This window comes from Pipra filicauda, unplaced genomic scaffold, assembly GCF_003945595.2.
Source record: "Pipra filicauda isolate LSUMZ 115617 unplaced genomic scaffold, ASM394559v2 scaffold82_size2718185_pilon, whole genome shotgun sequence".
In the NCBI taxonomy this organism is placed as follows: Eukaryota; Metazoa; Chordata; class Aves; order Passeriformes; family Pipridae; genus Pipra; species Pipra filicauda.
The window spans coordinates 339,406-358,023 of record NW_024105009.1 but is presented as its reverse complement, the minus strand read 5'-3'; the positions used below and the strand labels follow the sequence as shown (position 1 = coordinate 358,023).

At 45.5% G+C, this 18,618-nt stretch overlaps 1 protein-coding gene across 3 annotated transcripts in view; it reads right to left on the bottom strand.

The window, feature by feature from the left end:
• Window positions 1–18,618, bottom strand: part of WT1 (WT1 transcription factor) — a 36,306-nt gene that overhangs the window by 11,791 nt on the left and 5,897 nt on the right. For all 3 annotated transcript variants that reach the window (XM_027735785.2, XM_027735786.2, XM_039390488.1), the window contains exons 4-6: window positions 12,997–13,074; window positions 3,819–3,921; window positions 2,307–2,457 (exon numbers count right to left, since the gene is read on the bottom strand). In XM_027735785.2, coding sequence (XP_027591586.1) covers window positions 2,307–2,457; window positions 3,819–3,921; window positions 12,997–13,074 — 332 coding nt within the window. The remainder of the gene's footprint in view (window positions 1–2,306; window positions 2,458–3,818; window positions 3,922–12,996; window positions 13,075–18,618) is intronic.

Below are 18,618 nucleotides of genomic sequence, written 5' to 3'. Positions count from 1 at the left end.
TCTCCATAGTGATGATTGATCTGCCCTCGGACAAAACTGGTTTACAAATTTTGCTTTTCAAACCAGGGTTAGACAAAGACATGAAATTACAAAGGAGACTGGAAATGGATTTGCATCACAACAGTCAGTTCAACTGCCCTGAAGAGCATGGGACTGGAAATGACCATTATGGCCACTGAGTCCACACCATCCACACACCAAGCAGCCAAGAAAATATGTTAACTCAGAAATGTTCACAGACTACCCACTCCAGATGCTCCCTTACAGCATAGTTCACCAAGCACTCCCAAAAACTAGGACTAAGAACACAGCAAGAGACAGGAAATGCAGGGCATCATATTCTAAGCCTCTACAGCAGCTGGGAATTTGGCAAGTAAAATTTCCAGATCATAATAATAGGAAATGTCTAGTGCCCATACAACAGGCTGAGGACAAAATCCTGCCAGCTGATAAAGGGGAGAACTCCCTTATAATCCTAAATCTGAATGCATCAGCCAGGCAAGTAACTCAAGCAATTTTCACACCAGCAGTGCATCATCCCTTGCTTCCTCTGTTTAGCTGCAATCAACCCTAAAATCTTGCATAGCAATGTTTGTATCAGCAAATACAAGCTTTGCAAAACAAGTCGGCCTCTTATGGAAAGTAACTTGAAAAGATTTGAGAAATAAATAAGTTTTGCTGTCAACATATCAAAATGCTTGGACAGAAAGGTCTGGGCCCCACCTGTACAGAATAGATATCTGAGGGGAAAAAACTGTCTTTCCTCTAATCTGTTCCACTACAGCATAAACCAAGTGTGGGGCATGTATGACCTCAAAGACAATGGGAGAAGCCTCTCTAGGGGTGTTAGACAGCCATAGGCATATCCCCAATGTCTTTTGGGGCTTTTGTGACTCTACAAGCCTAGATTGTATGTGGTATAATTCTGAAAACCTTCTACAGCTAAGGAAAAAAAAATAAAAATACATAAGCTGAAGTCCTTGTGATTCATCCAGAAATAACATTGTGAAAGCCAAGCAACTAAATGGAATAAAATACAGGACCAGAACAACTAATGACTGTTAAAATACAGAGTAAATCAATTGAGGAATGAAAGAAACAGTGATTAGGATTAAAATTCAGAGCTGGTTAGGCATACAGCAGAAACACTAAATGCAAAAGATCTCTAAATTTTCTTGTTTCCAATTTATTTACAGAAAATAGAATAGCATTTCTGCAGACCTCTGTCTCTAAAGATGAAATCCCACTTACAATCTAAATTATCTTGAATGTTTAATCTGAGCAATGCTGAAGATGGCTATCGGAATATTTTGACACTTGCCCACTCAGAAATTAGAAGTGCTTTGTGTTCATTTCTCACCTGTAAGTATTTTATGCAATTAACTAACCACATGATCTCCAAAAGCAAAAGTTTGCAACTATCTTTTATGAAATGTTTGACAATCTCTTAGGTCACTGCAGCATGGACTGCCCTTCTGTTCTCTCTTTCATCCCTTCGACTTTCTGGTGTATCAATGGCTAACTGAACGTCTAAATTCACAGATTTTATCCACAGATTTCTAGATTAGCACAGAAAGAACTGTATAAATAAAAATATGAGAGGCAATCCAAAAAAATTCGTAAGGATCATATCTAAAGACATATCATAATTTTACATGTCCAACAGTATAAATCTTCCAAAAGGGGAAATAACTCTGCTCTCTGGCAAGGTGCAGAAGAGCATTTGATTTCCACATTTTGAGCTGTAATTTTTATTGCCTGAACTCAGAGAGAATCCAGACCTTAGCCTACAAAGGAATGGCTTCAGGCTCAATTTTTCATGGAAAGATCCCATAGCCAGGAAGCTATTTGCCAATCCCTGCCTCCACCTCCCAACCAGAAAAGGCTTACCCAGGAGAACAAGAGGATGTTAAATGTCTAGATTCCTCTTGCAGAAGAAGCTTCTTAATAGTCAACACTAGATAAAGATTGGGGGCAAGATTCAATGCTCCCAAATGAGGAGGAAAAGAAGGAAAAAAATTAAAGGGGAAAACAACTCATAGCCCTAAATGATGCCCTGTAACAGTAAGGGAGGGAGGGAGGGAGGTGATCCACTTGCTGTCAGTGGTGCTCTGTGTTTTTCTTCACTAGATTCAGAGGCTCTTCTGCATCCAAAAGAGGGATTGCCCAGATGACAGAGGACGTAGGCACTCCTCTGACAGATTCTCACAGTCCCTGACCTGGCAGTTCACTTCTTGCCCCCTTTGCTATTTTAAAACCCCCCTGCCCACCTTGCTGTGCAGTGCTGCACCGTGATTTATACCCACCAGTGTGCTTTCTGCTGTGCATCTGCAAGTGGGACAACTTGAAGTATCTCTTGTTACAGCCCGGGTAGGCACACATGAAGGGACGCTTCTCATTCGTCTCACTCGCCGATCGGACAATGGTTGGAGCGACTCCTGGCACCCGCCGGACATCCTGCAATGACAGAGACCCGCTAATGCAACCTGTGTGTTTTCCAGCTCCTCCTTAGCATATTCAAAGACAAACAATCAGAGGCGCTTCGCCAGGACAAAGAGATACTTACACAGATCACACTGTAAACAGGCAGTTTTATTTGACTCTACATTAACGATCTGCAACCTTATCATACCTTAATCTGTTCTCTGCAGAGTATCACAGTTATTCGAAGGTGAAATACAGTGAACTCAGTGAATTCTCTCACCAATATTTATGTGTAAGGGCTCACACTGTGACCTCCTGTATAGCCACACAATCCCGGCAGAACTCTTACTGGCATAGGAAATAGTTTTAAGCTCATACCAGATAAAAGCATGAGCCAGAGTATTACAATCCTCTTTATTTTAAATACTCATATGAAGTTAAAGGACAAGGAAAGCAATGTCTTGGATTAATACAACCTGATTATAAACAAAACAAAAACAACTGTCTAGGTGAAGCTGATGAATAGTTCAGCCTTAATGCATTTTGGCCACTGTCACAATGTTCCATCAAAGATGATCTCCTCCTTCTGGGACAATTAACTTCCTTAAACAATGTCAGCCACTTACTTTTATTCACTCAACAAAAGCTGGCTCAGGAACCTGTTTCTGAGAGCTTGACATGGAATAATGACTTGCTAAACTATACAGAAAAGGAAAAGGAGAAAAGATGCTATCTAAAAACACCGATGTACGTTGACAACACAGAGCAAGAAGAGACAGATATTCTGCAATGACTTTGCCATCAGTTTTAAGAAGGTATATCTTTTACAGTGGTATTTATTAATGATATGACTGTCTCAGAAAGGAGGAAATTAACTCCTGTGAATGGTAAGTTCCTTCCAAATACTCACTAATTACTTAGTCATTAGGACACGATCACATATTCTATTTTGTTTTAAGGAAATACGCTTAAATTAGTGAAGTTTCAGAAATATATAAAAGCAAAATGTCATCTAACAGTTTCACACATATACAGTTATCAGACACAGTCCACTGCAACCACAGAAGCTCCACAGGGTCAGAGTGACTGGAGCCAGAAGCTGGAAAGGGGATAGTATGTTTGGGACCATCCTGAGAAGGATGGAAGGAATATTGCCGTGCAGACGTAACTTTAGAAGAAGAAATGAGGAATTTTAAATGACTGTGTCAGAAAGAAATCTTAAGTTATAGTTCAATGGCTTCCGTGAAGCCAGGACATTTACATAAAGCATTTCTTGGTAACACAGGGAAACCACAAATCAAGGATGGATTTATAAATACCAGTGAAACAGTAAATTAACACTATAAACAGGCAGCAGTTTTACTTTCCAAAGGAGAATGCCCTACTGTACTCACTTGTATGCCTCTGAAAACTCCATGGGTGTGTATTCTGTATTGGGCCCCACAGCTGTATAACATGGGAGCACTGTGGTTCTCATTTTCATATCCTGCTGTATGGCTGCAAATAAAGAGGGGAATATGGAAAAATTAAATATTTTTCAGTACCCAGCTCCAGGTGAGAGGTTTCATTTCTTACGTCAGTGATAACATATGCAGAGTTCACTTTTATAGCCATAATATCCAAGTTCAAATTAAATTCACCAAAGGAAACCCACTCTGCCTTCAGATGGATCTGCTCCCACTGGCACAATGCACTGACTCCATACATACATCTATTAGTATCCATCAAGATAGTCCAGAAAAAAAAAAAAAAAAGAAAAAAGAAAAGAAATTGTCATGATTTAAACTCTGATGTATTTCCACAAAGATTTTAGGTAAGAGGGAAAAATTCACATAGCAGCACAACAGTGTCATGTGCACATGTACACATTATTTATCAGTTAAATGTGGGGCTGGCTATTGCTAATATCTTTTGGAATGAGCAAAATGCCTCAAGTTTCACGTTAAGTGCAGTGGATTTTTGTCAGCACCTCATGACTCAGATATTACCAGATACTACCAAGAAAGTGATGACATTTATAAGAATAGCAGTCATGTACTCATAAACAGAGATTACAAATCAGTGTCTAAACTATTTATCCCACATAACAGCTTGCAGGATGCACTACAAATTAACCCTTTATAAAAATAAAATAAAAAAAAAAAATCAGTCTATCCCTACTAGGTACAAATTTTCAAGATTTCTCATGCAACACATTAATTTTCAAAATTTGCAACTTTTGCTATGTTTTGTGTGTGTCACAGTCATATGTTTCATCTAATTTTTTTCTTCAAAATCCTGTGTGCTCCTGTCCAGAATGCTGCAACATTGCTGTGTTTCCTGTTTGCAGCCTTATTAATGTCAAAATTCTGTAAATACATCTAGGTTTTATGTTTGAATGAGTATGTTACATTAATGTGTACATTATCACATGTAGATATATATATTGGCAGTGGTAAGTGTACATGTTTTACACAACACTAGAAATTAGAAAGTGCAGAACAAAGCCCAAGGGCACACATCTAGGGACAAAGATGGATATGTAGGATGTTATCCCAGTCTTTGCCAAATGCTTGCAATAGCAATTTGGAGGGGTCCCTGAGGCCCAGACTCTCATTTCACCGGTCCTTCCTTTCTCTTCGCTCAAAGTTCATGTGCAGAGAGTAGAATTACAAGGAATTTTTAAACCTCTTAAGTGATTTGCAGAACAGGCAGTGGGACTGGAACATGGGACACGTCTAAAGGGTCTGTGAACCTCGGCAAGGAGGAGGGGAGCAGTGTTTGTGAGCAGCTCTGGCTGCAGCGGGTGGGTTGCGCTCCTCCTCGCTCGGCCCCACGGCGACTCGCTGGCTGCCACTTGGCAAGTGGGCTCCCTGGGGTCTATTCCTTTGCTGCTTTACACCACCAGCTTCAAATCCTGGCTCCACCTGACTATTCAAATCAAAGCCTACACCTTTTGGGAGGGTATGCTCTGTTTATTTCAATTTTAAGCAGTAAACAGGTGGCCATAATGAAATAAGTTATAGAGGGGTGGCAAGAAAGTATCTCTGATCTGTAGTAATGTCTGTAATAATAGATAAAGAAGATGTCATTATCTGATTTAAATGGATTAAAGTCTTCTGTAGATATGCACCATGTCCAAATAAATAGGGTCTCCTCTCTCCCTGGGGCCCAGATGTGGCCTTTTGCACCCTAATATAAGTCACAAATTACCATTTGCTGTTATCATTTGCTGTTACCATTTGATCAGTTCAGGTTCCCCCCCCCCCAACATCAATTTTTCCTCTCCATTTAAAGGCAGCAAGTCTGTACATGTTAAAAAGAAAAAGGGGAGGAGGAAGGATGTTGAAAACACCCAACGTGTGGTGATACACCTGTTGATCACAAATTACACAGTGCATTTTAAAACAGAAATGAAATGAGAACTACCATCGATAAGGAGGAAGTTCTGCAGCAGAAGCTATTGCTGATCTGTAACACAGCAGTAACCAAGGGTAAATATGAACTTCAGCGTTGGTCACCCTGAGTAACCATGTAACCTCCCATTCCCACCTGTCCTAACAACTTTAAACACTAAATAAACAACAGACACAAAGTCAGATAAGAGGAATTCCCAGGAGAAGCAGGAATATGCAGTAAAAGCTCACACCATAAAACACAGCCCTGCTTTCCCTCCAAATTCTCATGTTTTTCATCTTTCAGTGATAACCTCTCTTGTAAAGACCTAGTCAGTTCTGAAATAATTCCTCCCAGGAATAAGAAACAGAACAAAGCCCCCGACTGTGCCCTAAGGAATGGCTCTATGAAGGAGAGGTATCCTCCAGATGATCTCTATCTCAATTTTTATTGCACATTTGGGAAGCCTTCCTCAACATTCAGCCTCTTACATATTTCCTCACGTTATTTCTAGTTATACTTCATTAAAACTGTACATACAACTGCAAAGCTGTGAAGATTAAAACCTGCTTTCTGAGCCTCTAGACTCATAATATACTAAGTCCTTAACCAGCTCCCTAGGAGAGACACTTTAATAATCAGGAGCCCTAATTCTCATTTAATATTGGGCACATTTCCATCGGCTTTGGCTGGTACTCAGCGTGGCCATATGGATGATGACAGCAAAATGGATCACAAGAGATTTCTTGGTTAAAATACTGGTTATTCATTATGAAGCACTAAGGAATAATTTGACCTTTGGGGAGATAGGAATTAGCAGGTGGATATTCTTTCCAGCCAGTGGGAAACTGGAACACTGAAGGAGGAGTTCTCACAAACCGTCCCTACAACGCTGCTCCCTTGAACTTCAGCCTTCACTCTGCATCAGTAGTAAACTCATTGTGAAAGATAATTCTTCTTCTCCCTGCCTCTTTACTCCATGCATCCATGATGTATGCCCCAAAATGTGCACCACAGTTGGCACAGTTGGCTTGTTTCATATGGCTGCAACTTATATACTATAATAAAAGCAGTGATAGAAGAACCGATATAAATCTAAATACATTATTAAACTCAAACACCCGCTTGATTGCACGCAAGAGACAATGAGCAGATGCAGTGCCACAAACATGAGCAATACAAGTAACTGATGAATTTATATCTGCAATACATTAACTAAATGGAAATCTCCAGAGGGTAGGACATTTCTTAACTTTCACCTTTTCTGGTTGGACACTCTGTGTTTAACTAGGCAAAGAGACAACGCCTTAAACACTTAGGGCACCAAATCTATACATATAATAATGAAAAATTATCCTGATAGACTCCCAGGATTAGATGACAGACTAGATCTCCACCAAAGCACATGCTCTCTCTCAGCAGGACAGGCTGCTCAGACAACACCACAGCATCCTGGAGAACTGCCAGCGGAGCCACTCGCTGCCCTGCTGCAAGTGCACTCTGAGAGCACAGCCAGAGCTCCTACGCTGTGCCTTGCCCTGCTCCAAGGGCTGAGCAGCCCCCAGGAGAAGTCAGCTAAAGCCAGGGGCAGGATCAGGGAGCAAACAATTGAATTAACCAAAAAAATGTTAAAAAAAAAAAAAAAAAAAGAAAGAAAAATAGAAAAATCCCCAGTAAGGCCCAGAGTTACAGTCAGGAGAGACACTACACTGATCCCTCCACAGGTCCTAAGTGGACTCAAAACTAAGCAAGGCCAGATGCAGCCAAACTGGCCTGCCAGGATCCAACACAAATTTTTGTTTGAGCAAGGACTGGAGGATTTGGCCTCACCATCCAGTTCTGCCTTTGCTTGTAAATATACAACTCCCTTTAACTTCAATGGGAACTGCACAAGGGCAGAACTGGACTATAAATATTTAGAGTTCGGGTTAGTTGGTGAAAAAAGGACTCGGTGTATTTTATTCTCTGGATCTAGACAGCCAGAAACAGACCTGGAAACACAGCCATAAAATGTAATTCTAGATAACTGGGAAACAAAGGCTGATACTTACACAACACGGAATGCTAAGGAAAGGCTCTGTTTTGTAGAGTATTTAAAGGGTTTGCATTTACCATTAGCCCAGCAAATCCTTAACACTCGGAGAGTAGCTCTTTTAAAATGATTAATCTCCAAGTTGTACAGATTGTACAAAGATTAATAAAAATGAAGGCTTTACAGATGAGAATGTGTGATGAAAAACAGAGCAGCTTTAGAGAGTTGTATCAATTTGAGTGGTTATAAAAAAAACCTCATAAAAGATGACATTCTAATCTGAATATTTTAAAAAATAATCAAGCTGCAATTTCTCTCTCACACCATTTTTACTTTGTTAGACTGAAATTGCCTGTCTAATGTATAAAGCAGTTACAACTTAATCTGAAGAGTTAAGCTTTTTATTATTATTTCATAAACCAAAAAAGGGAAGCTTTAGGGCACACCGAGGAGAGTTAGAAAATTTCAGATGAAATGTGAATACACATTGATTCATGAGATTCAGACTTGGAAGAATAAAAAAAAGCCAGAAAGCAAGATTACATAAAACAGGCACCACATTAAACCTCAATTTAATTGTGTTTCAGTGCAGGAACAGGAATTTTAGGGTTTAGAAACAGAGCCAAAAATGAGGCAAAGTGAGGGTGTGGGCTAGTGCCGTTGATAACAGAACATAAAGGAAGAGAAGTAGAGCTAATTCCCTCTGCTAAAATATTTACCATCCTAGCACCCTGGGAAAAATAAGTATGAAGACAGCAAAAAGATTCTGATTACTTATATAGAAGATTCTGTTTCTGCCTGGTTTTTGTCTAACACTATTACAGAGGGTGGAGTATAAAGCTGCATTTTTATCTGTACTTTCCAAGGCAAAGGAATATTAAAAAACACAATTTCACAGATAAGAGCTCTTCTGCCATCTTCAGTGAGAGAACTAGCTGGCTGATGAAAGGAAGGATCTGGATTTTCAGGGGATCTTAGTATTTCTGACTTCAATAGTCTCTCTTTGGTTTGACCTGAGTGGAATCAGGATTTTACCCAACACTTACTTTCAAAATGAGAGCCTCAGCTACAAGTGGGAAAGGATCAATTCAGTATTACAGTAGGTTATTGTCCATTTCCAGTTCATCTTGACTGCAGAACTGAACCTAAGCAGGAAGTTTTGCACCTCAAAATTTTACTAATAATACCACCAAAGCTAAACATAAAAGCTTTTGCAATTCACTCCTAAACAAAACAAGTTTTCACTGTCTTGTTCTAGATGCAGCTTAAAAGTATTCTGCAGAGAGCACACCTAATATGTCTTCCAGTGAGTGTGAGAAAACAGCAATAAATATCAATTTCCATTATACATGGTGAGTATTTAACACCCAAGCAAAACTGAAAGGGGAAACCCAACATTTTGTCTGGTTATGCACTCAATTCCAGATGACTGTGGGAAATATGGATCAAAACTTTTTGCTCGAGCAGCTGAAGAGACAATTTTGTCAAGTATTGCTGTTGGGAACGTAGCTACACTTCTTGTCAACCATGCCATATCATTTTCTGCTTGTTATCAGTTATTTTCATGTCACTTTTATGCACAAATCACCAAAATATCAAGAGGAGGTTTATAGTCATGAGGTCTATCTACTCTTACAACTACTACACAATGAAGCAGTGTGTTTAATATTGGATAAACAAAAAAAACCCATGAAAATATTAAGAACAGACACAAGTTGAAAAGGTGTCCACTAATGTGGGACATGCATTTTGAGATGTCTGGGACCTGAGTTCTCAGGTCAGCAAAGGACCCACTGGCTTTTCTGCAACAGTATAAATCTAATCTCAGTAGCTCCAAACAAAATACCACAAAATTAGGAACAAATCATCAGCAAACAGTCTGAGGAGATAAAATCCAGTCTCCCAGGGGTGTTTATTGCCTTAGCAATGAAGCTTTCCTTTTGGATTCCTGAAGCTGCCAGCTCGCAGACAACAAGCCCACCTTCCCTCTTGTCTACCCAAAGTTCAGAAGGTGACAGAGAGGTCCCAGGACAAACAAGCAACACAATCAACACACCAGTTCACAAGGCACTGTTCTTCCCTCACCTGAGTTATAAGAACAACCTGAGCTCAATCAGAGCTCAATCGAGTTGGCATTCAGAACCTAAACGAAAATCTAAAACACAGATTCAAGTCAGTTGGACTCTATGGTAGAAGTAGTGGGTTGTTTTCTTCTCCAGGGACAGCTCCTCGAAGAGAGAAGCTCGTCTTGGGCCATCAGACATCCTTTTGGTTTGCCAGCAAGTAGAAACATCTAAAACTCCTGGCTGCAGCCTTTTCTATGTGCTTCCCCATTTACACCTCTCTCCCCTTCCCCTGCCAGTCTGTCACGTTGCTGTATTCTGCCAGAAGACAACACCTTAGATGTCTCTCTTCATCACTTAGCAATGGCTGGTCAGGGACTCTATTCCATGCCTTTTACTGCTGACCTCTGCTTGTCTCAGGCCACGCCTTCCACAGATTCCTAATGCTTACAGCTACCGAAAGCACTCAAAGACTAAACTCCACTGAGACAAAAGAACTTCTTGCTGTCAGTTCCAATATCCAATATGAAAATATCCGTGGAGGAAAAAACACTTGGGAAAAGCAGACTTCTATGACCTTAAAGACATAAGCTGCAGCAGGCTCTGAGCAGATAAAAACATTCAATAGTTTAGACACCCGGCTTTTGATCACACACAAAGAGGACTGCTCTTAAGCTTGCAACTCAACAGGAATAGTTTTCACAATGACTGAAAAGGACACAGTTTTGGACACCTGGTAGTACTCCTTCCTCAAATTCGAACTTTTAATCTGGGGTGAGGAGATTCTGGAGCTCATCACTCAAATATTGGCAAGAACATAAAGAGCTAAAACTAGAATGCTCTCAGACAAACTGCCAGGTAAATTCAGCATAGAAACTGCTAACTAACACTGCCTGAAATGCATGGCAACAGCTCCATTTCAGTGTGTTAAACCTGTGCTGAACGTGAACCCAGAAAGCAAGCTACTGACCTGGGCTGCTGTCAAGTATAAAGTGTATGACCTGTAAGTTTTATATAATTGTAGAGTTCTCTAACTGTTTGCAGAACTCACTGGCAACGTCTTCTTCCTTCTTATAATGTGCCTTATTGAAGCCAGGAAGAACTGCTGGGGAGAACTGAAGGCGAGGAGCTAAATAGGGACTGTCATCGTTGGACAGAATCTAGAAGCTCCATATTTCAACAGAAAGATTGATTCCAAAATTCTTAAATTACAACTACAAGGTTGAGAAAAGCATCTGAAATACTAAACGCCTGGAAATCACTTATGAACAGTTCATATATTTTGAAGATGTAAATCTGGGGAAGAATACCTTATGTTCATGGCAACTGAGATTGGAGGTACTGTGTATTGTAACTCTCAGCCAGAAAAGACAGATAACTATTTTGGCTCATATTACCAGTGATGAGGCTATGTCTAGCACTGATTTTCCACAGATTCTACAATCTTGGCCTATACCAAAACTTTCAGCTTTGTTTTACCATAGATCATTCATCTTGATTTTTCCCCCCCTTTTCATGCATCCTAGGTCACATACTTTACACTGCTAACAGTCTGACTCCTGGACAAGTAAGAAACCATTTATTTTGTTCAGTACTCCTTTAATATTTCTATTGTGACTTTTTTTTTTCACTGAGTTCCCCAAAGAATAACCTCTTCCTTGCTTTAATAACTTGGACCTCAGTCAAGGTTGATGTGTTTCTCCATTTTGCAGGATATTTTCTTCAGAAGAGACAAAACAGTGTCTAATACTGAAATGACTGATCTTTAAAGGGTACAGTTTAAAGAGGAAATCAAAAACACTTATGTGGGAAAAAAAAGTAGGAAATAACCTTTAAAAGAGGGGATCAGCAGCAAAGACAGTGAACTGTACACAACTGTAGGATTTTTGGATCTTCTCTAACCATAAGAGAGCTCCATGACAGACCTCTTCAGGCTCAATCCTCTCCTTCACTTCAATACAGATAGTTTACTATGTTACTATCTTCTCCCTCTAACCTTCAAACCACCATTTGTGTATGAGCTAGAAGCAGATCCATAACATTTTATTCCTTCATCACACGACAGCACCGTACACAAAGCCCACCTTGAACAAGAATTTTGACATTTATGGACAACTGCATGAAAGCACAGATCTATGCATGAAAGCACAGAGCTACGCAAGGCTTTCCTCGGCCTCTCCTGTTGTTCACTTGGGGCAACACAAGCACAGACACTGAGACCATCTCAAACCTGGCAATACCTGCTTTCAGTGGGGGGAGTTTTCACAGCCAATTATCTACTCAGAGCAGCGAATTATCTACTCCGTGGCTTTCTCTTGGCCAAGATCGAAAGGCGGCTCTGTCACTCATGGTCGCGATCGCAGATGAAACGAGGTGAGGACACGGCTGTGCATCAGCCTCGCGGGTCTCGGTCCTGCCCCACCCGCCGGAGGATCCCCAGCCCTGGCAGGGCTGACGGAGGCACCGGGCACAGGCACCGGAGCCTGACCCCCCTCCGTGGGCCGCCACCCCGGCGGGGCCCCGCGGCGCCTCGGAGCCTTCCTGCCCGCCCAGGCGCAGGAAGCCCCGCGGGGGAGGCGGGCCGGAGCCTCTTCCCGGCAGGTGGGAGGGCGACAATGGCCGGGAGGAAGGAAGCCGGGAGGCGGCCGGGCCGGGACACAGGACGCAGGGCCTGGCGAAGGCAGGGAAAGGGAAGAGGGATGGTAGGAAGGGGGCGACAGCTCAAGGAGGAGAGCGCGAAGGGGCCGCGGCTGCTCCTCTGGGACGGGCCCAGGGACCGGGAACGGGCACAGCCCATCCCTGCCCTGCTCTGCCCTGCCCGGGGACCCCAGCCCGGCCCCGGCGGGACAGGGCGGCTCCGGCGCTTCGGCCCTGAAACGTCCAGGGCTGGGCTCCGTGGGCGCGGCACCCCAGCCCTCAGCCCAAGCTATTGCAGGGATTATCAAAATCCCGGCAAACTGCAGCCAGATGATGAGCCATTCTCAGGACCGGACAGTATTCTTTTCGTGCAAGTCATGGGATTCAAGACGTAAAATACAAGATGAAGTTAGCTCAGTAACACAGCTACACTAGGGCAGGTTAGAAGAGAACAAAACTCCTTACCCCTTCAGTGTGGATCCCAAGTTCATTTGATTCCATGTCATGCATTCAAGCTGCGAGGTCATTTGGTATAAATTGTCACTGTTGAGAAAACGTGTAGAATTAGAACTAAAGTTACAGATATCAAACAAAAAACAATACATCAAGATATCAACAATTTCTTTGTTATTGATTTTAACTATAACTATCTAAGAGCAGAAAGTAAATTTATATAATCTACGTATTATGAATTTAAAAAAAATAAAAGGAAATAGAAGAAAATAAAGGCTGTGGATCGAAAAGTCCCTTTGAATCTGCAAGCCTGACGATTTTTAAACAGCTGGAAATGGAGACATAAAACTTCTTCCTTACAGAAAAATTATATCCGATATTGACACACATAATATCCGATATTGAAATGAGTAAAACGAATATAGGCAGCCGGGTGGACTAACGCAGCGGATTATTTGTTTTAAAAAGTCAAATCTGTTAACTATTTTAACCAGGAGTGTGAGGGACCACGTGGGTAATGGAGTGAAACAGCTATCGTGACTCATGATGGATGTTACTACATAGAGGGGCTTGACAAGCGGGAGAAAAATGGAGTGGCTGGGCGATAAACGAAGCTCGCCGCTGGAACAGGCTCTTTCCCCGCCGGTACACACCGAAGGCAGCCCGGCGGAGGCTGCGGCCCGCGGCTTCCCCGCCACCGGAGCGGCAAACCCGGGCAGCGCGGCCGCGGTGCGGGACGGTGGGAGGCGGACGCGGAGCCCCGGGAGTGCTCGCCCGGCCCGGCAAATCTCCACCGGGCCGAGGAGGTGCCGCCTCCCGGGACAGGCTCCCCCCGGGCCGCCTGCGGGGCTCCCCCGCTCCGGGGTCTCCCCGCAGTGCAGCTCCCCGGCGAGCGGCGGGGGGACGAGGCGGGAGCCCCCAGCCCTTCAGCCGGGAGATGTGATTGATGCCGGGGAACAGCCGCGCACAATAAACGCAAGTCTCCCCGTTGATTAATCGCACCTAAAATCGCTGGACTTAGGCGGTGAATTTATCTCATTGTTATTAGAAGAGGGTATTTTTTTCTTCTTCTTTTTTTTTTTTTTTTTTACTTCGTGGCAGGTAGAAGAGACCTAAAAAAGCCCGATTCCAGTGGGAAGCTTTTGCATATAAAAACAAATTAAGTGACTTCAATCTCGAAGTATGCGTAATATCATTTGTCAGTATCACTGGACACTATTATTCATTAGTATGTCTGAAGTGCTATTATGCTACTACAATGTCCTGCATATCAGCTCAGGAATTGTTAAACTCTCCTGCAGTTTCCCCATTTGCAATAGCAGTCCGTGCTGGTCTGTGCCAACTACGTTTTGCAATTCCACGAATTCTTCCTGTAATGCTGCTGTAATTAATTCCTCCAGGACCCTGATTTTTATTAGAAGTGCCCGCCCGATGCATTTACAGCAGGAGATTTCCCTTTAACTTTCTTTCGCTTGACAGTTCATTTATAAGAGCCTCCCCCACAATATCCACTTTTTTCCCCTCCTTTGCTTTTTCATAAAGCAATACACTTATTCATCTTGTCACAGCTCGCAGCCACTGTATTCCATGCCGCCTTTGGGTGACAGTGTCCAAAACAAACCAGCGCAGTGCCCGCGGTCAGGGGACACCGCAGCCCCCCCCGGCCAAAATCCCTCCCGACCCCCCCGCGGTACGGCCGCGCTTCGCTCCTGGCTGTGCAGCCGCAGCTGAACGGCGGAGCCCGAACTGCCTTCAGCCTCCGAAGGGAGCCCGGGGCGGCTCCCGGGAAAGCTGGGCGTCGTGGGAAGCACTGGGAGATACAGGGCGAGCGGAACTCCGCTACTTGGGCTAAACCCCGCTCTACCACAACCGGTGCCTCCGGAACGGGACGGCCACAGGAGAGACCCGCAGCCTTCGCACCCCTTGTCCTCCCTGTGCGGTGGGGCAGGAGCCGGGGATGAGTGCGGAGGGAGCAGGTGCCCGGGCGCGGACCCCACGCCAGCCCGGCCCGGCGGGGGCGCGTTTCAGCTGCGCGACTGGAACAGAAAGAGAAGTTTGACTTGAGGCCCCGAGAGCGGATTCCCGCGGGATACGCTGCCGACTCGCGGGTGGGGAATACCGCGGGACAGGGGTGCCCGCGGAGGGGCACCCGCACCCCCCTCACACGGGCTGCAGAGGCGGTCTGTGCGATCTCTGCTGCTGGCAGTCGTAAAGGGGAGAAACCCTTTTTCTATGCTGAGCCGCGGCCCGTCGAGGTTTCCATCTCGAACAAACCGGAATTGTCCAAGCTTTGGCTAAATCGTGGGAATCGGCCCTAGGAGGGAGGCAGGTGAGCATCGCCGGGCTTCGCGCCCCTTAAAGCCGGAGGCAGGAACGGCCGCGCCGGGGACCACCGGGCACCGACTGGGATTAAACACCTCGCGTCTGACACGAAAGAGAACAGGGCGTCCCTAACGCCATTTACGCCTGGCCATGGCCTATTATTGACAGTACCGTGAGATGATCTCATGGAATTAACAGCTCCGCTCAAAATCTCGGCTTTGGATGAGGTTTGAATGATGAGGAGGAGGAAAGCGGGGTCTCCAGGGATATGCCTGCGCTGATTCCAATCTGAATCCTTGGCCCCTCTAACGGCCACAAAGAAGACACTAAAAATAACTTATTTTCATTACAGAGATGCTTTTAAAGAGAAACGAGAGGAAGGGGGGGAACATTTCTACAACGGGGATTAATGTAAGTTGGAGTGGAATAAAAGGAAGTCAACGCTGAGCGAAAAGGGAACTTAAAAGGAAACCAGTAGTAGATCATATAGAGTTTGTTTTGGCCTGCACTGCAGTATTATCGAGTTCTTGACCTCTGCACAGAAACAGCTATAATCTGAACTGAGACTCCTCCACTTTTAGAGTCTTTGCAAGTGTGACTCACAGTAAATTTTCAACATCGAGCATGTTTACTACATTAAACAGCGCGAGGTAGAAAAGTTCACATCATCATTTTAATGGACTCACAAACGCACACTTGTGATCTGCGCGGGTTTGTCATCCGTGTCCAGCTACCAACCACAGGCGCAGGGCTCCTTGGCAGCACAGCAGGCCGCGCTATAAACAGAAAGCAGGTAGTTGCCGAGGCGAGAGATTTCAGAGAGAGTTTTGCTTCCAGTATAAGAATTACGATCTTTTAACCATTTCCTTCAAGCTGCCGCCTTCCCCACTGCTTTGCCTCGCTACGGGAGGGATGGCGAGGCCCTTTCCCCGAGTGCCCCCGCACTGTAGACGGGCACCAGCCAGGCCGGGAGCTGTGCTGGCGGAGGGACCCTCCTACCCACGCCCACCCGCGACCCTGCGCGGGTCCCTCGGGGAGCGGGGAAGCCCAGAGCGGTCCCTTGCAGCCAGCCGGGGACATGGCGAGGAGCGGGAAGAGAGAGCATCGGATGGAGGTGGCTTCCTTTACACCTCCTCGCGGTGCTCTCTCGCTTCACCTCTGCCCGCCCAGGCATCACCCTTAGGGTCGTGTTCGACACGAGAGTGTGGCCCTGACAGGACTACGCAAGGAGGAGCAGACCCACCTTGGAGTGGGCGAGGGACCACAAACAACGCCCGAGCGCTACTCCAGAGAGGAGGTGCTGCAGGGCAAACACCGGCCGGCGCATCCCCCCGGAGAGAGAGGCAACACCTCCCGCCCCCGACCTCGTCTCCTCCGCCACATCACCCTCCTCTCCACTGCTCAAGGCGAACGATAGCGCCTGCCGTCCCCAGCCAGTTCGCGGAAGGATGAACCACCCCCCCTTCCAGGGATGAGCATCCCTCACGGCCGGCCCCGGCGCTCGGATGCGGCGACCGAGCAAATCACTTGTCAAAGCAGAGCTGTCAAACTTCACCCGAACTGCGAAAAGTGAAAGAAACCTTCGCAAAGGAGGTGCAGAATAAATGCGGTCTTGAAAAAAAAAAAAAAAAAAAACCAAAAAAAAACAACTTAGCCAAATCAATATAAATATGGATAAGGACAGTGAGGCCTTTTTCAGGGCCTTGGAGATGCGGCAAATGAATCCCCTCCCTTTCTGCACCGCAACTAGTCATCCACAGGAAGAACACTTGTTTGTTAGGAAGATCGGGTTTTTTCCTAGGCGTTTTTGAATGTGTTCACTAGGAGGACACTTATTAATCTCCTTTATTAAGGGGAGGCCGCACGGAGCTCGCCCACCTGTGCGGGCCTCAATGCGGGAGATCTGTGGGGCTGCCCTCGACGTGGAACAAGTTCTGCCTGACTTACACCCCCACACATCAGTATTGGCTTCTGTGAGCTTTAAGGGCTTAAATTCTTATCCTATCGGAGTAAACCGTAAACCTTCCAGGGAGTAGGGCAGGATCAAGGCTGAGGTCGGGAGGAAATCCGACCTCAGGTGGGGGTCCCGAAGCGCTGGGCGGGAGGTGGCCGTGTTAAGGCAGTGACACCGCTGTGCTCACCCCCTGCCCGACGCCGCCTCAGTGGAGGCACATGGAGGAGAGAGCTCTCGACACTATCAGCGATCTCCTATCGGAATCACATCTCCCAGGTGTTGCCGCTTCCAGGAGCGGGGCGATGGGGAGCCCTGGGGTCTGGTGGGACTGGGGAGAACGGTGTCTGCCCGCGGCCGCTCGGAACTGCCGTCTCCGAGCCTCCCTACAAACCATATTTATAGATTTCCCCGCACGGCGAGCAATCTCTGTCACTTCAGCGCAGGAGTTCGCCCCGCCAATTATTCTGCGAGCTAATCTCTCTGGATAGACTTCTTTCCTTCCTTCATTACCTCATTCCCTCCTTCCCTTGACGTCAACTCACGTTCATTAGCGAAGGGGCTTCTGGAAGTGACAGAATTTTGTTGTCTCACGTCCAGTGTTGATTAATCAGAGATGATATAACCGGCCTACAAGAGGAGCCGCTCGCGGCTTCCTTCTCAGAGGCACATTGTTTTGTGTGCGAGAGTTACTTAGCAACTCCAAGATACGGGACTGGCTCCAAGTTCACAAAAAGTTGAAGAATAAATTTTGGGAAACTTCTTTTACTCACTAAACACATTGTAAAACTCCAACGCCCAGCCCCCATGTCAGACCGAAAAAAAAAAAAAAAACAAACGGGAAGCCGCGCTTGCCACAGGCCCATCTGTTGGCAAAGAGATTTCGTTGCTTGCAGCAAAGCTCCAGACGCACCTTTCTCCCAGCAAGGAAATCCGATAGGTTTATTGCCCCGATTTCAATAAATAACCTCCCTGCAGGCCAGTTCCCATCACTTCTGGAAGCCACCGGAAGGGCTCTTGGTCTGCAAGACGAAGCCCTCAGACGGACCTGAGTTTTAATTGCGTGCATCACGCTCTGCCTATCACTGTTGCTCACCAACCAGCGCTCCTACACCTTCTCGGCCTCGAGGGAGAGCTCCGGGGCTGCGGGAAGAAGGCGTAGGGGCCGGGCCAGCAGCGGGTCCCTGTAGCCCCAGAGTCAGCTGGGCTGTCCCGGGTAAATCCCACCGGCGTGGTTAAGGGCAAATCCCAAAGTTTTTGCACCAGCGGGCTACCGGGCAGGAGTGTTCCAAGGAGAACAGGCAGCCCGGCTCCCTTCTCCCAGAGGCGGCCGGCACCTGCCGCTGGAGAGCGGCTCTCCC